The sequence below is a fragment of the Octopus sinensis genome, linkage group LG2 (genome assembly GCF_006345805.1).
Source record: "Octopus sinensis linkage group LG2, ASM634580v1, whole genome shotgun sequence".
Lineage (NCBI taxonomy): Eukaryota > Metazoa > Mollusca > Cephalopoda > Octopoda > Octopodidae > Octopus > Octopus sinensis.
The window spans coordinates 116,208,063-116,231,202 of record NC_042998.1 but is presented as its reverse complement, the minus strand read 5'-3'; the positions used below and the strand labels follow the sequence as shown (position 1 = coordinate 116,231,202).

The 23,140-nt window shown below is 32.7% G+C and overlaps 1 protein-coding gene across 3 annotated transcripts in view; it reads left to right on the top strand.

Moving 5' to 3' along the window:
* The window catches only part of LOC115225708 (glutamate receptor ionotropic, kainate 2-like), a 1,130,247-nt gene that overhangs the window by 827,377 nt on the left and 279,730 nt on the right, over nucleotides 1–23,140 (top strand). For all 3 annotated transcript variants that reach the window (XM_036499016.1, XM_036499022.1, XM_036499020.1), the window contains one exon: nucleotides 18,236–18,403. In XM_036499016.1, coding sequence (XP_036354909.1) covers nucleotides 18,236–18,403 — 168 coding nt within the window. The remainder of the gene's footprint in view (nucleotides 1–18,235; nucleotides 18,404–23,140) is intronic.

Here is a 23,140-nt window from a genome sequence, read left to right as displayed (position 1 = left end):
TTTATATATATACGCATGTATATGTTTATATATATATGATATGTGTATGTGTATATGTATATATATATATATATATGTGTGTGTATATGTATATATGTATATATGTGTGCATATGTATAAGTATATATATGTATGTGTATATGTATATATATATGTGTGTGTGTATGTATAAGTATAATATATATATATATATATATATATATATATAATATATATATATATATATACATATGTGTGTGTGTGTGTGTATGCGTACCTGTATGTATGTATGTATATATATTTATCTGTGTGCAATATGAAACAAGAATCGGATCTGCTTCCACAGAAATTCAAGAAACAATAAAACATTACAAAATCTTATACTATAAGATATAGAAGACTACAGTAAGAAAAAGGGCGCGTTCAAATCATATGTAATTTTATGCAATCCAAAAGATGATTACGATTCTATTTTAATAAAAATATGAAATATCTTACTGAAAGGATGTGTATAGCTCAGACTGCACTATATATTGTAAAATGTTAGGCTTCAGAAGTCACTGATTTATATACGTAGTAGTAAAAAGTAAACTCTTTTAACATTTGTTTTAACACGAGTTGATAGCATATATATATATATATATATATATATATATATATATATATATATATATATATATATATATAGATAGATAGATAGATAGATAGATAGATAGATAGATAGATAGATAGATAGATAGATAGATAGATAGATAGATAGATAGATATGTAAATATTGATTTATTGATTGAAGTGTACAGTATTATATCCTTTACAGCTGATTTTACTAATCGGTTTCGCACTAGGGGTTTAAGGAATTGTTAGATAACAGTCTGATTATATAAACCTTCGCTCTTTAGAGGTCACCATATTTCATTAGATAGCAGCTACCTCAGAAGAGCCTAGAGTTACATAATCAGACTATTAACTAACACTCCATTGAACCTCTAGTGTGAAAATGATTGGTAAGATCGTCTGGAGCGGATATATAATACTGTATATTTCAATTAATATACCTACACTACTGACAAATATACGAGTGCATTTTCCCTGACTTATGGACTGTTAGACTGCTTACACACATACACACAAGCACACACTCAGTATATAGTGAAGGCGCGTGGCTTAATGGTTAGGGCGAGTGTGGTGACTGTTTTGCGAATATATATGTGTGTGTGTTTAACGTATATGTGATTGTAATTCTCTGAACATTCTATAAACCTGTAAATCACGATTAAGCAATACTAAGGTTAGGTTAGATCTACTGAAGCTTTTGTTTCTTCTGTCAGCAAGTAGTAAAACTATTTGCTTAAGATTTTTGTTCCTCTGTAACTCTTTGTCGAGATATTAAAAGATTAGGATTCTAAGCTATAGAATATCTCATTATGATAATATATGGTATTCGATAAATGCACCGAGAGGAAATGAGAATATTGTTCAATGAGAAACGCATTACATATAAGCTCACTGAACAAATTCTATCTGAAACTACGTGAGAATGTTCATATCTTAACAACAAAGCCGCGGCATAATAGAGGAATCCTTAGAATGATTATAAATATTATAATTACCATATTAATATGTGAATATCATGGCACAAAGACTCAGCATCAGACAACAAGCCTGACAAAGATTATAAATACTATAATTAACATATTCTATCCTGTGAAGTGTTTCAGAATCTCAAATTATATTGTCAGATATACGAAAGTTGTGCAAGATCTGAAACGAAAATATTATTATTCATCCCTGGTTATTTAAACGTTGTCGAATTTGCAAGTAATGAAGAATTAACTATTTGACAATACGAAGCATATAATAGACCTTCTTTTATTGTTTGTACTTTTCTGCTGGATATGCTGTGATTACTGTGATTCAAAATCCACGAGTATTATAAACACTTCAGAAAACAGAATGTTTTCAGGTTTAGATACTTTAGACAGAATTGAATGATATTCAGAGTGAGCAATTTCCAATTTTGGCACGACCATTGTAATTCCACAAAACCCCATAGTGTTGCATTTTGAAATATGTATGAATCCACTTTCATATTCCTGTGTTATCTAAATGCATTAGAGAAATAAGTAAAATTTGATTCATGTTCAGTTCGAAACCCCGTTGAAAGTAGTTTCAAGGTATGCCTATATTTTACACGTTTACTTTGAATAAGATATATTTCTATATCATTAATGGAAATTATATTTCATATATAAATCGACTAAAATTAAACTCATCGTCCCTCTTTCTAGATATTTATCTATTTGTCTATCTATCTGTCTGTCTATCTATCACAATGTGTGTGACTGTTTGTCGGTGTGTGTGTGCGTGTGTGGATATACTGAGTAGAAAGATATTTAAGAGATCAAATACACTACATCAGTAAAACAGTAAGCAAAATCCAAGCAGATAGAACAGATGCAACGAAATATTAGAATTTGCATTCAGTTTAATCGAACAAAAGAGAGTCCAGACAAACTGTAAATACAGGAAAATGTGCGATTATAAAGTTGAGGCATCACACCACAATTCAAATATCACAGCAGGCCGATTTTGCTTTTCATCGCCTACAGTCAAAGAAATAAGTAACTGTCATATCCTAGAGTCGATTTTATAGACTATAAGCACTCCTTAAAATGTATGACCTTGTGCCTACTCTAGACATCATTAATCCTATTTCCTCTCCCTCTTATGATAGCTTCCTTAACTGAAATGTTTATTACATTTTGTATAGAAATTGATCCTTCCCTCTACTAATCTGCTCATTTTTCGAGTTTCTCAGATATCCCTTATACATCTTAATAAATTCACTCACTCATTTTTGTGGCGATTGCAATCGACACCAATTGATGTTAAAATCGTTAAGATATTGTGTATAATTTTTAGTGGTGGTAACATTCTTGGATCAAAGCCTGTTAACTGTTAGAATATCTCTTAGTGAGTTTGCTAATATATTTGTCCTGCTGTCTATCTTATTCGAATGTTTAGTGTATAAGTTAATTTTCTTGTTATTATGGTTTTCGATATTACCTAGGTTACATGGCAAATTTATACAGTTTAGCAATAAATTAGTAATACTTTTTGGAGTAGTTTTTCTTTAAATTTGAACTATGTTTTACAACGTTAGACTTGAATAAGTTATACCTGTGATGTGTACGAAACTTATAATCAATAAATTTAGTAAATATTTTACGTATAGCTATTAATGCAATAACATAAAATTCCTGACATCAAATTCAATTAGATTTTAAATAACCTACAAACTGAAAGAATAATAGAAAGCTTCAGTCTTATGCATGTTCAGAAAAAATCCAAGACAAACGTTGTTGTGTGTATTGTAAGCACTTTGTTGAAGTTATAAAAATAATTAAGAGAAATTGTATAATATTGATTCTATAATATAATTATATTTCAATAACTGACATGTTCAAGGAAAAAATAACCCACCTTTAAAATTAATTTGCTCAAAATGTCTAAATTTTCACCCCCAAGATATTAATCTCCGTTGGTTGTCATGAATATATTTCTATTTCAGTACATTAAATATAATTAATGTTTCAAGAGGAATTTTCTTCAATTGCTAAACAGTGATAATAGTAATATATCACCTAAGGTTACTCTTGAAGAAAACGTACAGAAAGGAAAATGCATTTACTTAATAGCATATAGTTGACTGAATTGAACATAAACGGGATTAATTCGTGTTCTAAACTTCTATGACTATTTTGATATACTCGTATTGTTAACAAATCGAACAAAAAGAGTGTTTGAAATATATTGTAAATACCATTGACGAAAGGGAATTCTCTTTCTTTAACGCAAATTTAAATATTGAGTGTAGGGAACCTAAAAATCAATATATTCTTATTATAGTGTACATCGAGTGAGTTATTACGTTGATAGTTTAGTTTTATTGCATACCAATCAACATTATATATAATCCCATAGGTTAACTTATGCCAAACTCACTTGCACACACTTGCAAAACATGTAATTGTTTTGACATATTCTTAAAACGACAACATGCCTGAAAAAGTACGTAAATATATTACGCCTATGGAACTCATTAAAATCGACAACGCCAACAAACATCTAATTGTTAAAATAGATTTCTCGAACCAATATAGGTGTTTAGGTTGGCGAGCTGGCAAAATTGTTAGCACGCCGGGCGAAATGCTTAGGGGTATTTCGTCTGCCGCTACGTTCTGAGTTCAAATTCCGCCGAGGTCGACTTTGCCTTTCATCCTTTCGGGGTCGATAAAATAGGTACCAGTTATGCACTGGGGTCGATCTAATCGACTTAATCCGTTTGTCTGTCCTTGTTTGTTCCCTTTGTGTTTGGTCCCTTGTGGGTAGTAAAGAAATAGGTATTTCGTCTCTCTGTAAGTTCTGAGCACAAACTCCGCCGAGGACGACTTTGCATTTTATCCTTTCGAGTCGATTAAATAAGTACCAGTTACGCACTGGGGTCGATCTAATCGAGTTAATCCGTTTGTCTGTCCTTGTTTGTCCTCTGTGTTTAGCCCCTTGTGGGTAGTAAAGAAATAGAAATAGGCATTTCGTCTGCCGCTACGTTCTGAGTTCAAATTCCGCCGAGGTCGACTTTGCTTTTCATCATTTCGGGGTCGATAAATTAAGTACCAGTTACGCACTGGGGTCGATGTAATCGACTTAATCCGTTTGTCTGTCCTTGTTTGTCCCCTTTCTGTTTGGTCCCTTGTGGGTAGTAAATAAATAGGTATTTCGTCTCTCTGTACGTTCTGAGTACAAATTCCGCCGAGGTCGACTTTGCCTTTCATCCTTTCGGGTCGATTAGATAAGTACCAGTTACGCACTGGGGTCGACGTAATCGAGTTAATCCATTTGTCTGTCCTTGCATGTCCTCTCTGTGTTTAGCCCCTTGTGGGTAGTAAAGAAATAGGTATTTCATCTACTCTTCATTCTTAGCAAATTCCGCCGTGGTCGACTTTGCCTTTCATCATTTCGGGGTCAATTAAATAAGTACCAGTTACGCACTGGGGTTGTTGTAATCAACTTAATCCCTTCGTCATTGTTTGTCCCCTCTATGTTTAGGCCTCTAAACATAGAGATAAAATGTGTTTAGGTGCAAATAAACTTTACGGTTGTGGCTTATTTCAACTCGTAAAGGCAAATTTACTGCAATTTCACCTTTTACCATCAAAGAGAATCTTTCTCCACGGTAACTGCAGTGGCTTTGGAAGTTGAAATATGTCAAAAGTATTTGAACTAAACTAAAGGTCGCTGATATATATAAGTTGTTAACTCTATATCCGGTCATACAGAGGCCAGTGGTTTCGCATCCACAAAGGGTTTAGTTCAGTGGACATCTTTCAAACTCTAAAGCAAGAGACAAATGTAACTCTTCACCTCTGGGAGGCAAGAATCCGTTACAGTCATTTGGTCAGTAAGTCACAAAAGACTGAATATTCCGGGGTTAATGAGGACGGGTTGTGCCCTTAGACTAGTTTGTGGAGGTGGGGCTAAAACAGTGGCAACATGCGATGTTTCCCTTGGGGTATTTTTAGATCGTCAGGACCTATTTGCAGCAGGTAGCGCTTGAAATAGATGCAAAGACTATAAATTTCCTGATGAGTGTTCAGTGATCCAGGTTTCAGAGAATCTTTGAGCATCCTTGCTCGCTCAGCTATACAGAGCTTGCAGTGTTCGCTCCTATTAATGAAGGCTCCCGGTGGCTGTAAGATCCTCCACTTGATATCTTATACAATATCTTCATCTTTGAAGCACCACACGTGACAGGGCAGGGTTGTGACGAATTGTCTTTCCAGAATCCTTGAAGTGAGAGGGCCTGTATTTGTACAGGCGTCGTTTGATGGTCGTCCCGGCTGACCCGAACTATTTCTAGGCTTGGGTATTGGTTGTGCACACATCACTGGCGCATCTTCGCTTGGCTCTTGGCCCGAAGATCTTGTTGTTTCCGCCGGTGTTATTGAGCTACCATCGATGCTTTTATCATTTCGAAACGTAGGTCCGGCGATATCACTGCGGCTGTCATCATTGTGATGGTCATCCCTGGCCGTGATGTTGACGCTATAGTCTTCACATTTCAAACGCTACCTGCTGCAAGCATAGGATTCCCCTTACTCCAATTAGACCCGGAACGGTCCTCACGATCTAAAACAAGCTGAAGCGGAGAATCCTTTACTCCACTTCTTTTTCTCCTCAAAAAATTGGTCTAAGGGGCTATTTACTTTTTGGTGACTTAATAAGAAAATGGCCATAAGGTATCCCTACCTCCCAGAGGTAGGAATCCCATTTTGGAGTTTCACAAGACGACCACGGGTTTAAACCCTTTGTGGATGCGAAATCATCGGTCGCTCATTAACCGGACATAGACTTAATTACTTATATATATAAGATATAGGGATCGAGGGGTAGGAAGAAAGTTATCTTCAAACAATCCATAGTAAATATGAAAAACAACTTTCCGGGACAAAATAGTGCTTTATTGAAACGGATGGTTGTGGAATTTTTTTGTATCTAAATGCAATAAACTGAAAAAAATTTTTTTTATATTTCACGGTAGATGATCAGAGTCGCCGCGTTTGCGAATTAGAATACATGAGTTAAGGAATGGAGTAGATAAGATCTGAGCTACAGATGTTTCATAGCGAGCGAAAACTCACTTGAATATTTACTACTTCTGTGGTTCTAAATACATATGTATGTATGTATGTATGCATTTATTTATGCATGTATATATGTATTCACTTATGAATTGATTTATATATATATATATATATATATATATATATTATATATATATATATATATATATATGTGTGTGTGTGTGTGTGTGTATGTATGTATATATATATATATTTGTGTATGTGTGTGTTTGTGTGCCTGTGTGTATGTTTGTGTGTGTGAGTCTGTGTGTATGTGCGTGTGTGTAAGTATGTTATAACCATCTACATGAAAACGTTTACTGCTGAAAACGGAGATGATCAGTAGTTCCTATTCCTTCAGGGTGATGGGGAATGTGTTTTCTAGTCTGAAATAACGGAAAGTCGCTAGATGTAGGATAAATATTCTCACTCATAAGGAATATTGTAAATTTAGTTTCCTTACTAGAGTCGAATCCTTATCCTAAATTTTAACCAGCCACAATTAATTAGTGTGTTATGGAGCCACTGACCAACTTGAAGAGAATTATCGATGTTAAAATTTCCTGATTTCACTAAAAGTGGACACAGCTGAATGATGAGAATAATACTCTATTCAATGTTGAATTCCAATTTCTAAAGCAGAATTTGTCCTGTGTCTTTCGGTAATTGTATATATGCGTGACATTTCATATTTCAGCGTTGTTATGCAAAATATGGCATTATTTGACAGAATCTCAAAAACAAATTAAAATAAAACATAATATATAAATCAATAAAATTTTAAAATAGAAGACCAAAAGTTATTTAACTTTAATCCAATTTGCATTTCAACAAAAACAACTTGAATATCCAAAACTAAATCAGTTGGATAGTATTCTTGTATAGTGGAAAAGTGTAGTAGTGGATTAACAGAATGGATAAAATGGCGCACGTATTTTTTATTCTGTAGTGTTTAAATTATGCCAAACACGACTATACCATCACAACACCCAGAATCGGTAAAATACGTGTTAAACAAATACTAACATAAATATCATCGTCTGCATGTTATTTTTCAAACGTTATATATTTTTCAAGCATTATATAGAGTCGATCATCATACGTGCGATTTCTATTTCGTCTTGAGCTTATTATGCTCTCTCGCATTGTAAATCACTAAATTGTTATAATTTCTTAGAAACTTTCATTCATAATTTACCCAGAAAAATCTCCTTGTCAAAGAGAAATAGCTGATATGATATTTGACTGTGAAATTACTACGACAGCAAATTTGGATTTTAGCCGTGTGATACATACTTCGGGCGATATGTTAAACAATGTTATCCACAAATTTTCAGAAGAAACACAAGCTAAGAATTATTTCGGCAAAAATTAGTTCTGCAAAATTTCATTAACTACTTAATAAATAACGTGAAAGTCTATGTTGGGTAATTTGGCCAGCTAGAAAGAGTAATAAATTTCGTTGCACTCAACTGTTCCGTTTAAAGAATACTTGTAAAGAGAAAGGTCGAAGTTGAACGTAAATGTCCTTTCAACTAATATGTTCCCGGTCTAGATGTGAAATTTCAAACTGTTCAAGTACGAAATTGAGATTTCAAACTATTCATCTGATGCGTTATTACTTGTGTACTAAATTCATATGAATTATGTATGGACTGTAGCTAAACCTGCGTATACATATAGTATACACAACGTACTGAGAGAAACCGGATTGAATAAACAAAGAAATCAAATTTTTACTAAAAGGGGTTTGTTTCCAAAGGATCCTGTTTTTCCTTTCACTGTTGAGATATGATTTCTGCTGAAAATTAGAAATATACCAACTGGCCGCTTACTTCCCGTTACCATCTGCTCAGGCCGAGTATTAGATTGACAAAAAATGGATTACTATTGCGATGAATGTGTTCATAACTATAGGGTATCAAAGTTAAAGAGAGATGAAAATCACCAATAACAGCTAGTCTTAATATTGCTACTTAAACCCATTACATTAAACTACGTTTTTAATAGCGGAAGGAAGCATTGGGTAATGTCGTCCAAGATTTTAAAAATCTATAATCAATAGAATAAGATAAATATTTAATTACTTTATAAAAAGTATTAAAAGCGCAGATTAAAATTTATATATATATATATATATATAACGAATATATTTCAAAAGTTATTGGAAGATGCGGGAATTTTATGAAACAGTTAATGGTTATACATCCCCATAAATATTAAATACTACTAATTCGTTATATATACATACTTGTTTGGGAGAGTTTTGGTTGGCGAATTTCATGGCCGCTTCCTGGTATTCTTCCAGAATACCAAATAAACCTGGTGATTAAAAACAGGACACAAACGAAACTCTGTTTGTTTTGAAAATTGACATTTAAGACAAAGCAAACACAAATGCAAATAATTCAAACAATGGAAAACATTTTATTTCGAAGGAATGAAGAGACGTCTAAAGTTTCGTGTTGAGCCCTCCAGCGAAAACTTCAACCTCAAAACTTGCACAGCATCCGTTCCACTATTTGAACATTTTACCTTGCTATTCTTCCAACGTAATATTTAAAATTTTTCAGATTCTAAAGCTAAAACAATCTATTTCAAAGACATTGTTCCTTACCAATTTATTTGTAGCAGACTATTCTTATCCATATTTGTATTTTCACGTAGAATATTTTCATTAACACTTTCACTAATCAGGTAATTATCATTTTGTTGAACAGCAGTTATCAGTCGAAAGGTCAGACCTGCTTTGTAAATAGTAACCGATGTCCACGCACAACATGCAGCTATAGATTGTGTCCCAGATACACATGCAATCTTTAGCTAAACAATATACAGATATAAAGCAAATTATAAAACCATAGATTAAAAAATGTAAAATATGTTACAGAATTACAGAAAGAAAACTATACCGCTCAAAGAGAGGCATTCTTACACATATACATAAGATTACTGATCATATAATTGCATATATATAAAGACTTTCTCACCTTCCCGACCGTTAAAGTGATACACCTTTTGTTTTTTCTGTCAATTTCAACTATATATATATATATTATATATATATATATATATATAGTGTGGCATGCTATCATCTGATGAAGCCGTGTGGTCTATTTAAACGTGGTGGAACCAATTCCTTTCCAATTATTTTCCATAAACACAAGCAAGCACGCATATACGCACCCATATGGAAGCGTGAGTGAGGTTTCCACAAGGTATCCGTGAATTTGTGTGACAGTTATCTACAAATAATGCAGCTAGTCTGACCCAATTTTGAGACATCCCTTAGAAAGGAAAGGTCGGAATATACAATTATGATCCGAGAAAATATCTTTTTTTTTCCAAAAGTTTTTACTGCAATATAGTCCTGAAGTTCATAAAATTTAATGTTTCGAATGATGCATAAAAAGTGAAAAAGATTGCACGTTCGCACTGGAAATTGTTATTCTATTTATTCTAAAAGTACTTTAGTTTTTTTTTTAGCAACAACAGTGTCGTTACTTTTATAGTGAATGGCCTATAATTTATCTGGTGTATGGGAGATGTTTATATAAAAGGTTCAGCGATGTGTTTATGAATATAAGTGTTCTGAATGCAATGTAATATTTCTTTGAAGCCAGCTCTTTTAATGTGTCACTATAATTGTGTAGTATGTCTGAAATGCTCTTTATAATCTTAAAACATAAGTTATATGTGTGCTAACGGATGTTACTAAGGATTTTTAGCGTTATTGATGGATGGCTTAAATTTATGTTATTGGACAGCATGTTCTCCTTACACTTACTATAATTACAATATATATCGATATATAGATCTAAAGACACAGTGAGCAAACTTAGATTTGTGACCACTATAATCTTTTCATCTAAGTTTTTTTTTGCATAGTTCAATAGCCTACTTTGAGAATCCATTGTAAGAGCTTTTCATATGTCTTTAAACATGGTGGAACCAATTCCTCTCTACTTTTAGAATAAATAACCATTACCACAGCTGAATATAACTTTGTAGAAAATTATCTTTTAATAAGTTTTAAACAATTAGATCATGTAGGTTTACAAATCTCACTAATGTTGCATGATCCCGTGACAGGGTGTTCTGTTTAACCAATGACAATGTAGCTTCAAAGAAATAACATTCCCTAGCATAGACAGTAAGGATATTGTAAGCCCAGTAATTGAGAGAAAACATCCACCGAATAAACAGCATTCTGGATTTGAGGTTACAGATGCACGGAGATCTACTATATCATAAATTTGCAATCGTGTATGGAAGATATATATACATACTATCAATGCTGCTGGACTACACCATGAAAGATACCCTATTAACCCACAACCGAACAAATTATCTTTATAATGAAGATAAGAATTACGGTGATCATGCATTTCCATCACCATTAGCTATATAGGTAATTAAATATTACTCAAATAAATTTATTAAAATCCTTTCTATATATTTATTAATTTTCTTATGTTACAAGCAGACACATACACCCACGCAAAAATACATGCGCGCGCACACACACATATATATATATTAAATAAAATAGGATAACAAGGCCAAGACAATTTGATATTCCTAGGGCATTTATAAATAGAAAGGTGGTCTTATAGCTTTTTCAAGGAAATAAATGATATTCCATCATCAGAGACGAGTTAAATGAGCTTCAATAGAAGGAATTTTTAAAGTTCATTTTCTCGGAATTTATTCTAAAATACTCGGTGTATTTTGAAGGCAAAAGTTATGGATATTCGAATCAGATTAATTATATAATCATCTTAGTCAACAACTGCGTTAGTACGTTTTTTATTTATAAATATACTATCTCAGTTTGTTATTCATTTTGTTCCAAGTACTCTTAAAGAGTGAAATATTTATGTTGTATGGGAACTATAGATTCAATCACAACATGTTATTTACTACACTTTCATTATTTCCTTGGATATTTAACTTCGACTAAATTTGGAGAAAGTCAAGTTTATTGCAAAGATTTTCTATCGTTTCTCACAATCAATTTTGTATTGTATTAGAAGAGATTTTATCGATATAACATTAATTCTTAAACTGATGTAGCCATCTATACGCATTTTCGTATACTCAATAATCTGAAATATAATTTTCAAGTTTAGATTCCCGAGATTTTTTTAACAGTTTCAGTAATATTTGCAGTCTAAAATCAATTAGGACTGAAACGAAAGAATCGGTTACAACTTTATCGTATTTTAGTACCAAGTTCAAGAATTAGTATTCGAAATATATATCCTTACCACACGCACAAACTGAAACAAAAAAATCCATCGTATTTTTTTTCTCTTTTCTTCTATTGTTTCTACGTCATACAAAAATCACCGGACATTATTCCTGGACAATTGCCAAGAATGAGGCCTAAACATTCATAGAAGTTTTACATGAAAATGTGGTGAAAGAAAGTGAAAGTATATGTGCCATTTATGACAAAATTAAGTGATATTCTACATCCAAATCAGTGTTAATATTTAGGTAAAGCCGACCTCAACTTAACTTAATGTATATAATTGCTCATAACATTTATTTAACTTCAGCTAAAAGGAAAGAATCATTATTTCGTGAGAATATGTACTTTAAATACCCTCTATTTTCTAAATTCTATTTTGATTTTAGTGCGAATGCATTCTTAAACGTCCATTCCAATTTTTTGCTGTTGGGTAAAATTTCAGCATTCGTATCCAATAAGTTTATAATTAAATATGCTATAATCAAATAAGTGTGGTACATCGTCAGAGATCGTAAAGTGCTCAAATACATTCTTTACATTATTTAGTCAAGTAGTAATCGGAATTCAAATCATATAGATCAGAGTTTTGCTTATACAAATCTTGGTTTTGCAAAATCGGTGCCAATAATAAATTGTGGCCGAAGTCATCTACAGTAGCCCTGACGAATGTTTGGCTTTATTTCAAATTTAGAAATCAAGAATTTCAGCTAATATATTTGGTTGGCATTTTCTCTAATATTAATAACGTCCATTCACTATGTATCAAAACATATCTGAAAATACATTTTTCTTCTTTTTAATATGTGTGATCGTATCTTTAATACAATGGTGTTACAGTTTTGTAAATATCTAGATTGTCCTAACTTATCTTTACGTGGATTTTTTCTTTTATGACAGCGTTTCTTAAGGTCATGTGATTTATTTAATTCTAAATGCAATATCATTTCATATAATCTTCAAACTGATAATTTCTTAATTTTTTAAAAATCTTTTTCGTTTACTAACACATGAGGTAGAATAATAGGAAAGTTGCAATGGGGGCTTCACAAAAAGGTCAGCGCATATAACCGAAACAAAGAAGTCTTTAGTTCTTAATGACTGAAAATGTATACACCTGTTACAAAACGTCTGCATCATGTTTCAACTGAAATGTTCTCCATTTTAGAACATTATTATCTCTTCATACTCAGTTAAAATATCAGTGCTTGACATATAGCGAACATCTTAGTTAACACAATTATTTTGATTTTGATGCGAGGGCGGTTTTACTCAAAAATGAACTCAATTTACAATAACAAGTTTATAAAATCGAAAACATTATCGTGACACTTCCAATTCCATTATTCATGAAAGCTTCACATAAATTAGCATTTATATTTAACGTGCGTAGCTGGAGTTGTAATTTGTAATGCTTTTACTGCCAAGAAAGATATCAATAATCACCTGTTCAATATCACAGCTATTTTATCCGAATTTGAACAAGCGAAGGCTCATTAAAATGGTATAATATTGAATTCTAAAATCCGGTTTTATCAAGATTATATACAGCTATGTATTTTCAAGTCATATCCTGAATAAGGTATGGTATTCTATTCTGATTGCAAAATCTTTTATATAAAAGTTTATAAAATATTTGGTGAATATACAATTAAAATATATTTGGAAAATCATATTTTTCGGATCATATTCTAATGAGTTTGGGCTATTTTTCTTGAATGAGAACTGTGTTAGTCCGCATGCAAGAAATATCAGCCAAATCTCCTTCAAAACACACTCGAGTGTCTGAAAATCGACGTTTTAATTGATAACATATATATATATATATATATATAATATATATATATATATATATAATATATATATATATATATTATATATATATATATCACATCAATTCCGTAAACCAGGAGAAAATTAAAAAACATTTACCCTGTAATTTCTTATACGATGCACCGTTTCATCTACTGTTTAATGGTAAACTAACCTGATTAAATTAAATCAAGCCAATCTTCTATAGGCCTTAGAATCATCAGTAAGAAATAGCCAAGTCGGAACAGATATTTTCACGAGGCATTTCCGACCCTGCCTCGGCAATATCTGACCTAAAATTTTCAAATCATCGCACTCGCGCCAAATTTATCGGCAGCAAATAAATATAAGCCGCCGATTCCATTACGGAACTAACCAGAAAATTCATAATTAATCAATATAGGGTGGCAAAAAATTTTGTAGAATTTTTTTGCCACCAGCGGCCTAGTGGGAAAAAATTAAATAGTCATAGACCATTTTTAAGTTCAACATCACAATCAAGGAACGGCCATAATAGGCCATTCACCCACTAGAAATAACAGCCAAAGCTTCAACCGCAAATAAACATCAATTCCGTAAACCAGGAGAAAATTAAAAAACATTTACCCTGTAATTTCTTATACGATGCACCGTTTCATCTACTGTTTAATGGTAAATGCCTCGTGAAAATATCTGTTCCGACTTGGCTATTTCTTACTGATGATTCTAAGGCCTATAGAAGATTGGCTTGATTTAATTTAATCAGGTTAGTTTACCATTAAACAGTAGATGAAACGGTGCATCGTATAAGAAATTACAGGGTAAATGTTTTTTAATTTTCTCCTGGTTTACGGAATTGATGTTTATTTGCGGTTGAAGCTTTGGCTGTTATTTCTAGTGGGTGAATGGCCTATTATGGCCGTTCCTTGATTGTGATGTTGAACTTAAAAATGGTCTATGACTATTTAATTTTTTCCCACTAGGCCGCTGGTGGCAAAAAAATTCTACAAAATTTTTTGCCACCCTATATTGATTAAATATATATATATATATATATATATATATATAATATATATATATATATAATATATATATATATATATATATATATATATTACATCTATACTATATAGAATTATAGGTTAGATAACCACACACACAATACATTTAATTATAACGTCTGTGGCATCAAGGTTATATAGAAACAAATCAATAATTGAAATTACAATATTTTTAGTGAAATCAGAACTACATTGCATGTAGTTCTTTTTTTTCCTTTCTCTCTCTCTCTCTTTCTTTCTCTCTCATGTTTGTATCATCTAATTATACAACAAATTTAAAAATGTAACACAATATCTAATTAAAGAAATGTGAAACAGTGAGGGTTATAACAAAAATGAAATATCAGAATCAATCTAAATTAGAATTAATAGGTTAATAATTGGCTGGTTGTTTTTGACCATGAAAGGAAGGGAAGAAATATATTGCACTAAGTATTAAATTTTATATATAAAATGAAAAATAAAAATTGAGTATAACGTGTCTCATACGGCGGAGAACTAGCAGAATCGTTAGTGCGCCGGACAAAATGGTTAGTGGTATTTCGCCCATCTTTACATTCAAATTCTGCGGAGTTCAAATTCTGCGGAGATCGACTTTCATTTACATCCTTTCCAGGATACTGCCAACTCGCTGTTTTAATGATAATTATGATAATTCACATAGAAGCTACAAGTCACATTGTATGTTAATATAGTTATTTGGCACAGATTTGAAGCATGAGATAGCAAGTTTGTGAGAACAGAGGAAGTATAGGTTATTACCTGTTGTGATAAGGGCACTTGGAACCGTAAAAATCTGTTTTCAGAAGTGGGTTGCCAAGCATGGACTCATTATCAAGTCTGAGATGTTGCAGAAAGCAGCACTACTTGGAACAAGCCATGATTTTGAGAAGTTGTGTAACTGAAATAACGAAGTTGACAGAACCCATGGTAATTCGTTATGACACGCCCCTGATCAAAAGATATTGACATGCAATCAGTCTGAGAAGTGTGATGATGATGTTGATGAATTCGAAGCTTAGCACAAGGGCAGCAGGTTTGGGGAGGGGATAAATCGATTACATCTACCCCAGTTTTCAACAGGTACTTACTTTATCGACCCCGAAAAATTGAAAGGCAAAGTAAACCACGGTGGAACTTAAACTCAGAACGTGAAGACAGACTGCTAAACATTTTGCCCGGTGTGCTAACGATTCTACTATCATCATTATCATCATCATCATCATCATCATCATCATCATCATCATCATTATCGTCATCATCATCAAATCATCATCATCGTTATCATCATCATCATTATTATCATTATCATTATTATCATTATTATCATTATTATCATTATTATCATTATCATTATTATCATTATCATTATTATCATTATTACCATTATCATTATTATTGTTATCATTATTAATATTTTTATTATCATTATTATTATTATTGTTCAGGTCACAGCTTGGAATCGGACTCGGAATCACAGGGTTAGTAGTCCGCGCTCTTAACCACTACGCCATATATCCGTTCGAATATGGCATAGTGTTTAAGAGCGTGGGCTACTAACCCCAAGATTCCGAGTTCGATTCCAAACAGTAACCTGAACAATAATAATAATAATAATAATAATAATAATAATAATAATAATAATAATAATAATAATAATAAAAATAATAACATCGAAAAATACCTTAGGAATGAGAACCCAGGTTCGAAATTACCCCAAGACATCTGAAGAAGCCTGGAGGGTATATCAGCCCAAACGTTACGTAAACAACAAACAAGACGAGGACGAATATCCGTCGAATGTAAATAACGTAGATAATTCACCTCTTAAATATAGAATTGTAAATATCAACGAAATTTGAATGTTTAATGCTTCATATTTGTTTCAAACTTTAGCATAGGACCAGCAGGATTTGAGGGGAGGGGAGGTTGATTAAATCTATGTCAGCGTTCAAAGCCAACTCGACAGAATTTTAACTCAGAAAGTAAAATCGAACAAAAAGCATTTTGCCCGGCGTGCTATCAATTTTGCCAGCTCGTGAATAAATAACTTTTTTGTGTTCTTAGTTTATATTATAATGACGCCAACTATGATTGGCATATTTTCACGGACGATAATTGTTAGCCCAGTACTGGTTCATCTGTTTTTTTTCTTTTCGTTGTTCCCTCGCTCTCTAGATATCAAATTGGTTGCATCCAGACCTGGTGAAACGAGCTCCAATCTAGGTTTATTATGTCACGATCGCATTCTACATATCCAAAACTAAGTGGGGCAAAGTATGAAGGAAAAACAATATCAGCAATAATACTAAGTACAACATACATTCCATTGTAAATACATATATACACGCGCAAATATTCACGCGTGCGCATAGTTAGTGCATATTTAGATACACAACTAATTATCTATACTTAATGTATTTTCCGCTCATGGATGTATCGATGGGTGTTTGCATGTGTGCATTTCTCTCTATACGAGTGTGCATTTATTTCTTCCTTCGCTTAGCGTATTTCAATGTATTCAATAGAAAAATGAAGTTTGCAACAACAGTGGAAACAATTTAATTTGCATTTCAATTCACATTTCAGAGTAGATGCATACATTTTACATGTAGCCATTTCTCTTTAACAACAGTTGGCTTTCCTCCAGGAATTACTACTGACTACTGACTCAAACTGACAAGGGATCCTCTACAAATGTGTAGTAGTCTTTTATCAATTAAATAATTTTTTTTTATATACCATTTCAAATGAAATGTCTCTTACCTCAATACTCTCTTACATGCATGATGTCAATTTTCTTCATTCCAAGCTGTGTCATTCAAATATCAAACCAACTTCCTCAAGCGTTATGAAATAACATTTGTGTATATCCCTTTAAATACACACAGACATATCGTACGAAACATATGTATATATTTAATATCTTCAGTCAAGTTAATGCTAATAATTTACACGAAATGTGATATAATTAATACACCCAGATACATACATATATTACAACTTTTTTCCCTCTCATTTTCAAATTGATAGCTGAAGATGAGTTCGGCAGTGCCACTAATTTTACTTCAATCGTTTGATGTGTATAGCTATATTATTTGTGGAATACGCTGCTCTGTGTATGTTCTCTGTAATTGAAAATTTCCTCTTTTGAAATTTAGTCTCTCCGATTATGTGTTGGAGACTTTCGGATTATTTGTTTGGGGGAGTATGCGTCAGTATATGTGTGTGTATGCACTTCCTGATTCCAAAATGTTAAGCTGGCGTCTTTCTAGGCTATTTACAAAGTGTTGTGTAAAATCCATTTAATATTCATAGCTATATGAATTCTTTACATAATTCTCTGTAATTAGTTTGTCTTTATGCATGAAGCTATTAAACAGAGTGTGTTGAAATTATACTAAAACGTTGCGTAACCAAGAATTTATAATTTATGCTATTTAGTTTTAATCTTTCATGTTTTCCAGGATATACGCTACGATGAGCTAAAAGAATTTACGCACCACGGAGTCAACATATCGTCATTCCGCTTGGTCGATCCTACAAAACCTCAGGTCGTTCGTGTTTTAAGTGACTGGCGATTGGATCAAAGTCGAAGAGGAAAATCTCCACTAATGGGAGGCACAGAAGTAACGGTGGGTCCCACCAGAAGTGATACCACACTTTTGGATTTCTTCATATTTTTTCTAATTCAACTACTAACTTTCACTCAGATATATCATATGCAAACCCAGGAATTACGCACATAAATGCATTATTATGGCTGCATTATTATTGTAATAGTCAATGCGGTGGACTGGTAGAATCGAATGCAGGCTTAACAGAATCATTAGCGGCATTTTGTGCGGCACAACATTTTGTCAGTGAACAGGTCGTGGTTTCAAAGTGACGAATTCAGCAAGCGATCTCAGATCAAGTCACTTGCTATGCAAGTACATCTCCACAATATATATATATATATATATATATATATATATATATATATAACTGTCCTACAGCTGTATAATCAGTATTGTGTGTGATATATTTGTTGTATTTCTCAGTCAGTAAAGCAGGCAATTACCACGCGATTCTTTCTAAAGCAACCGATGTTTTGTGAGGAAGGAATCCATAGGCTGCAAATTTGACTCAAATGGTTTTAATAGATTGGAACTTTCTAAAGTAACCTAAGATGCCACGTTGGTGTATTATACTGACCGATGTGTTAAAAATACCACTCAAGTCAGTCAGCATGGGGTTTTAACCGGAAAACAGCCTCAGTGTCCCGCTACTCTACCGCTCTAAATTTGTACTTTAAATCGCCCTCGGAAAGATAAACAGTAATCTTGGTGCCTGCAGGATTTGAACTCAAAACACTAAGAAGCGAAAGTCATGCTGCATGGCATTACATCTAGTTCTGTTAACTTGTCACTGCAATGAACCTTAGTATCATACTTATTTCTAGGATAGTGTTCTATTTTGGACAGTTTTCGTAGAAGCAATGCAAAGATTTCATTATCATGTAATGTACCATGGTATGTAGCCCTATTACCGAGCCTATATTGAGCAGTTAGAAGTCGAACTTAAATAAAATGACCTCTTCATATAATGGTTATTCATATAAAAGACTGTAGCGTTAATAATTGCACCCAAGTCTGTTTACACACACAGACATACATACATACATGTATGTTTACATATAAAATGTGCTTATAAATATTTATATTTATGTGTAGGTATATGTATAATCGTATACAAACACGCACATGCATATATATATTTGCATATGTGCACACAAAATATACACACTCACATATACGATTGGGTGTGCGTGTATGTGTTTGAGTATTAAAGATTGTCTAAGTGTTTCAGATGAGTTATTGGTAAAAAAAAATATGATTATATAGGTTAACTCGACTTTAGAGATGAAATATTCATGTTTAATATTTATATATATCCCGTGTTTCGGTTGGTTTAATCTCCATTCTTCATCGGTTGTCTTCGTCCAAGTTATTTGCATTGCACTGAATCCAATCAAAGCCAGCGACTATCCTGTCCGATACGACGTACATATCCAAAAATAAGACTTCGGATGTCGATCGAAGATCAAACCGATTCCAAGTATTATCAAACAATAGAGATTCTTTTATAAATCAGCTCAATTTCCTTTGTTACATAATATGCACATGTCACTTAATAATAATATAAAATGAATATATAAGTACTCTCCTATCTTCTGTTGTTTCATGCGACCCTATAATCCAAATTGTTTATTAACCTTCTTGTTGCATTATACAAAATAGCATTATTAGCAATGACATTGTTTTTACTTTTAATGGTATAATATCAATACATGTATATTTATCATCTTAACGTATCCATTGTATTACATACCGCCATAAGCCTCTTGTCAACACTGTTCTATCTTCATCTGAGTTTTCTCTTTGTTGTATATTGTATCATGCTCGAGGCTCATCTTTATGCGTTCAGATCTGTAATGAGTGCATGTTGCCTTTTATGTGTAAGCTTCTTTTCTTTATTGTAAACATTTACGAACTGATTTTATGTGTATAATCTCCTATGTGTGCTATTCAATGCGTTGCGTACGCGCTTCTGAGAGTATCGATTTTGCTTTGAGGGTGTATGATCAAAAACTACGATAATGCATGACTTTTTGACTTTCTTCAAATGAATGGTTGAATTCTTAATTTAACCCTACTGTCAAACGTCGGAGCGACCTTTCTGGTAATAAATGTAACCACAAAGAGAAAGGTGTATCAGAATACTTTAGATATTTATTCTCTGGGTTTTACAAAAATAAAATTACCACTTGTGATGTGAATAATTCCTTTATATATTTATACCCATTCATGCAAAATTTGTTTAAGAATAGGTTTGCTACGTTTTTGCCTTCATAAATGATATTGCAGCAGCAAGATTCTCTGCATTTTTTCTCAAGTGCTACTTGACGTTTTAGAATGCTTTTCAACCTTCGTGTTTATAAATCAATAATAAAGACTACATTAGATAAAATATAGTTTTCTAAAGTGACCTTTTTGTTATAATTGACCGATTTCCTTATAAAACGAATGTAAATTAATATATTTCTTTAAAAAAGTGCCATTACGCATTATATTTTTTCTAAAATCATTCCTGAAAAAAATAAAGGGAACGTTTATTAAATGTTAGAATCGTTATACTCATCAACTTGTATATCATCACTTCCACCAATATCATCGTGATCCACACCATCATTATCGTTACAACATCCATTGTCAGCTCTGGTTTAATAATTCAGGTCATTATGTCCCAATAAGAGAAGAAATATTTGAAAATACTCATCTATAATCAAGGCTCAATATAACATCTATAGTTTGGAGTAGCTGATTATATCGATTCCAGGATTTGATTGACATTTATTTACTGACCACATTAGGTTACGCTATGAGGTTCGAACTCGTAAACGTTTAAACGACGAAAATAAAATATTCATGGCGGAAAAGTAAAACTAATAAACACCAATCTGATGGATGTGCTGTCTTCTTACTCTACAGTTTTTACTGTTGCTATTGAAACAAACTAAGCATATATCAACCATGCTTGCTCACTCCTTTCACTTGTATTTCATCTCATCGTGAACCATATAATAACCGTCAATTTAAACTACTTCCTTAACTAAATTGACGAAACAATTTTCCCCAGAATATCACTCTTTAAGACTTGCTCCAGGGTCATTTCTTTTGCCTAATTGCCCTTACTCAATTGAAGCATAAACGGTATCGAACTCATTTGCATCGGAGCAACTTAAGTTAAATCTGGGGGCACATCCAGCCATCCTTGTCGATCCATAATATAATATTAAAACTAAAGAAATACATAGTTACGAAACATCAAAAATATATAATTTCCCTTAATATGCAAGGGTAAAAAACTTCATTTTTCATAGTTTCACGTACTTTCTATTGCATTCCTGAATATTACAATACGGAATTCTTGATATTTGTGTCATATAGATGTTGTCATATCATATGTCGTAGACAATAGCATATTTTCTATAAAATCAAATCATTCATATTCCATTATTTGCTAAGTAGATCTCTACCTCCAGTTTGACTATTCCACATAATGCCTGCCAGATTTTATTCTGGCTTTCTGCACTTCGGGTCCAAGTGGTACAAAAGTCTAGTCTACTTTGCATGTCTTCTAGATGCTTTTCTAGTATTGTATACACGTTTACGTCAACATCAATACTCAACTGGTATTTATATATGTCACCAATCTTATGAGGATTAAAAGCAAACTTCAACAGCACCAGATTTGGAACTCGGTAAGTGCTAGGCGATGAAAATAAAGTATTGACAAATTATGCTAATATACCAGCACACATAAACTCTTTGAGTCTGTAACACCAGTTCACCGGTGGATGGTCTATTTTTATGTATATTGTAGTACCGCTCTACCGATGAAGTGCATATGGGAACCAGGTATATGGTCAAGTAAGTTTCAGGGGTCCAGGGTTCAAAGGGTTAATATGAAGCAGCAGTGAGATTGTGGATTGATATATTACTCAGCGCTTAGGACCAGTTATGACGCATATGTATATGTGCGCACGTGCATTCGTGTAATCTGTTAGCATATTTTGTCAATATTAATCACAAAACCTATCGGATCCGTCATATATATATATATATATATATATATATATATATATATATATATATATATATATATATATATATATAACAAAGTTTTATCAATTACTTTTTTTAATTAGTTATTTCTCTTTTCAGTTTCGTGTGTGCGTTTTAAATTCTGCCGAGCATATACGATAACTCCTATTCACATCCAAAAGGGAAAAATCTCAAGGCACTCTTAATGGAAATTCATCCCCTCTCTCTCTCTCTCTCTCCATATATATATATATATATATATATACAGAGAGAGAGAGAGAGAGAGAGAGGAGAGAGAGAGAGAGAGAGAAGAGAGAGAGAGAGAGAGAGAGAGAGAGAGAGATGCCTTGTGAGAGGATTTTGTGCACAGAACTGAAAGAATACCATCGCTTATATCTATATAAAAGTGACTTTGTTCTGCTTGACAATCAGTGTTGATGTATTTAATTCCCCGTAACATTGCGATTCAGTAAAAGAGGTCAATAGAATACGTCCCACACTTTAAAAAAGATAAGAATTGGGGTCGATTCGTTCGACTAAAATTCATCAAGATTGTACTTCAGCATGGCCGTTGTCGGATGACTGAAACAAGTATATGGATATATACACACATGGACACACCCATATATGTATGAATGTGTGTATCTATATATGTATATATATGGTTGAGTACCATTCTATACTTCTATAGCCCTCATTATAAAATTAAATGTTGATTTAAAA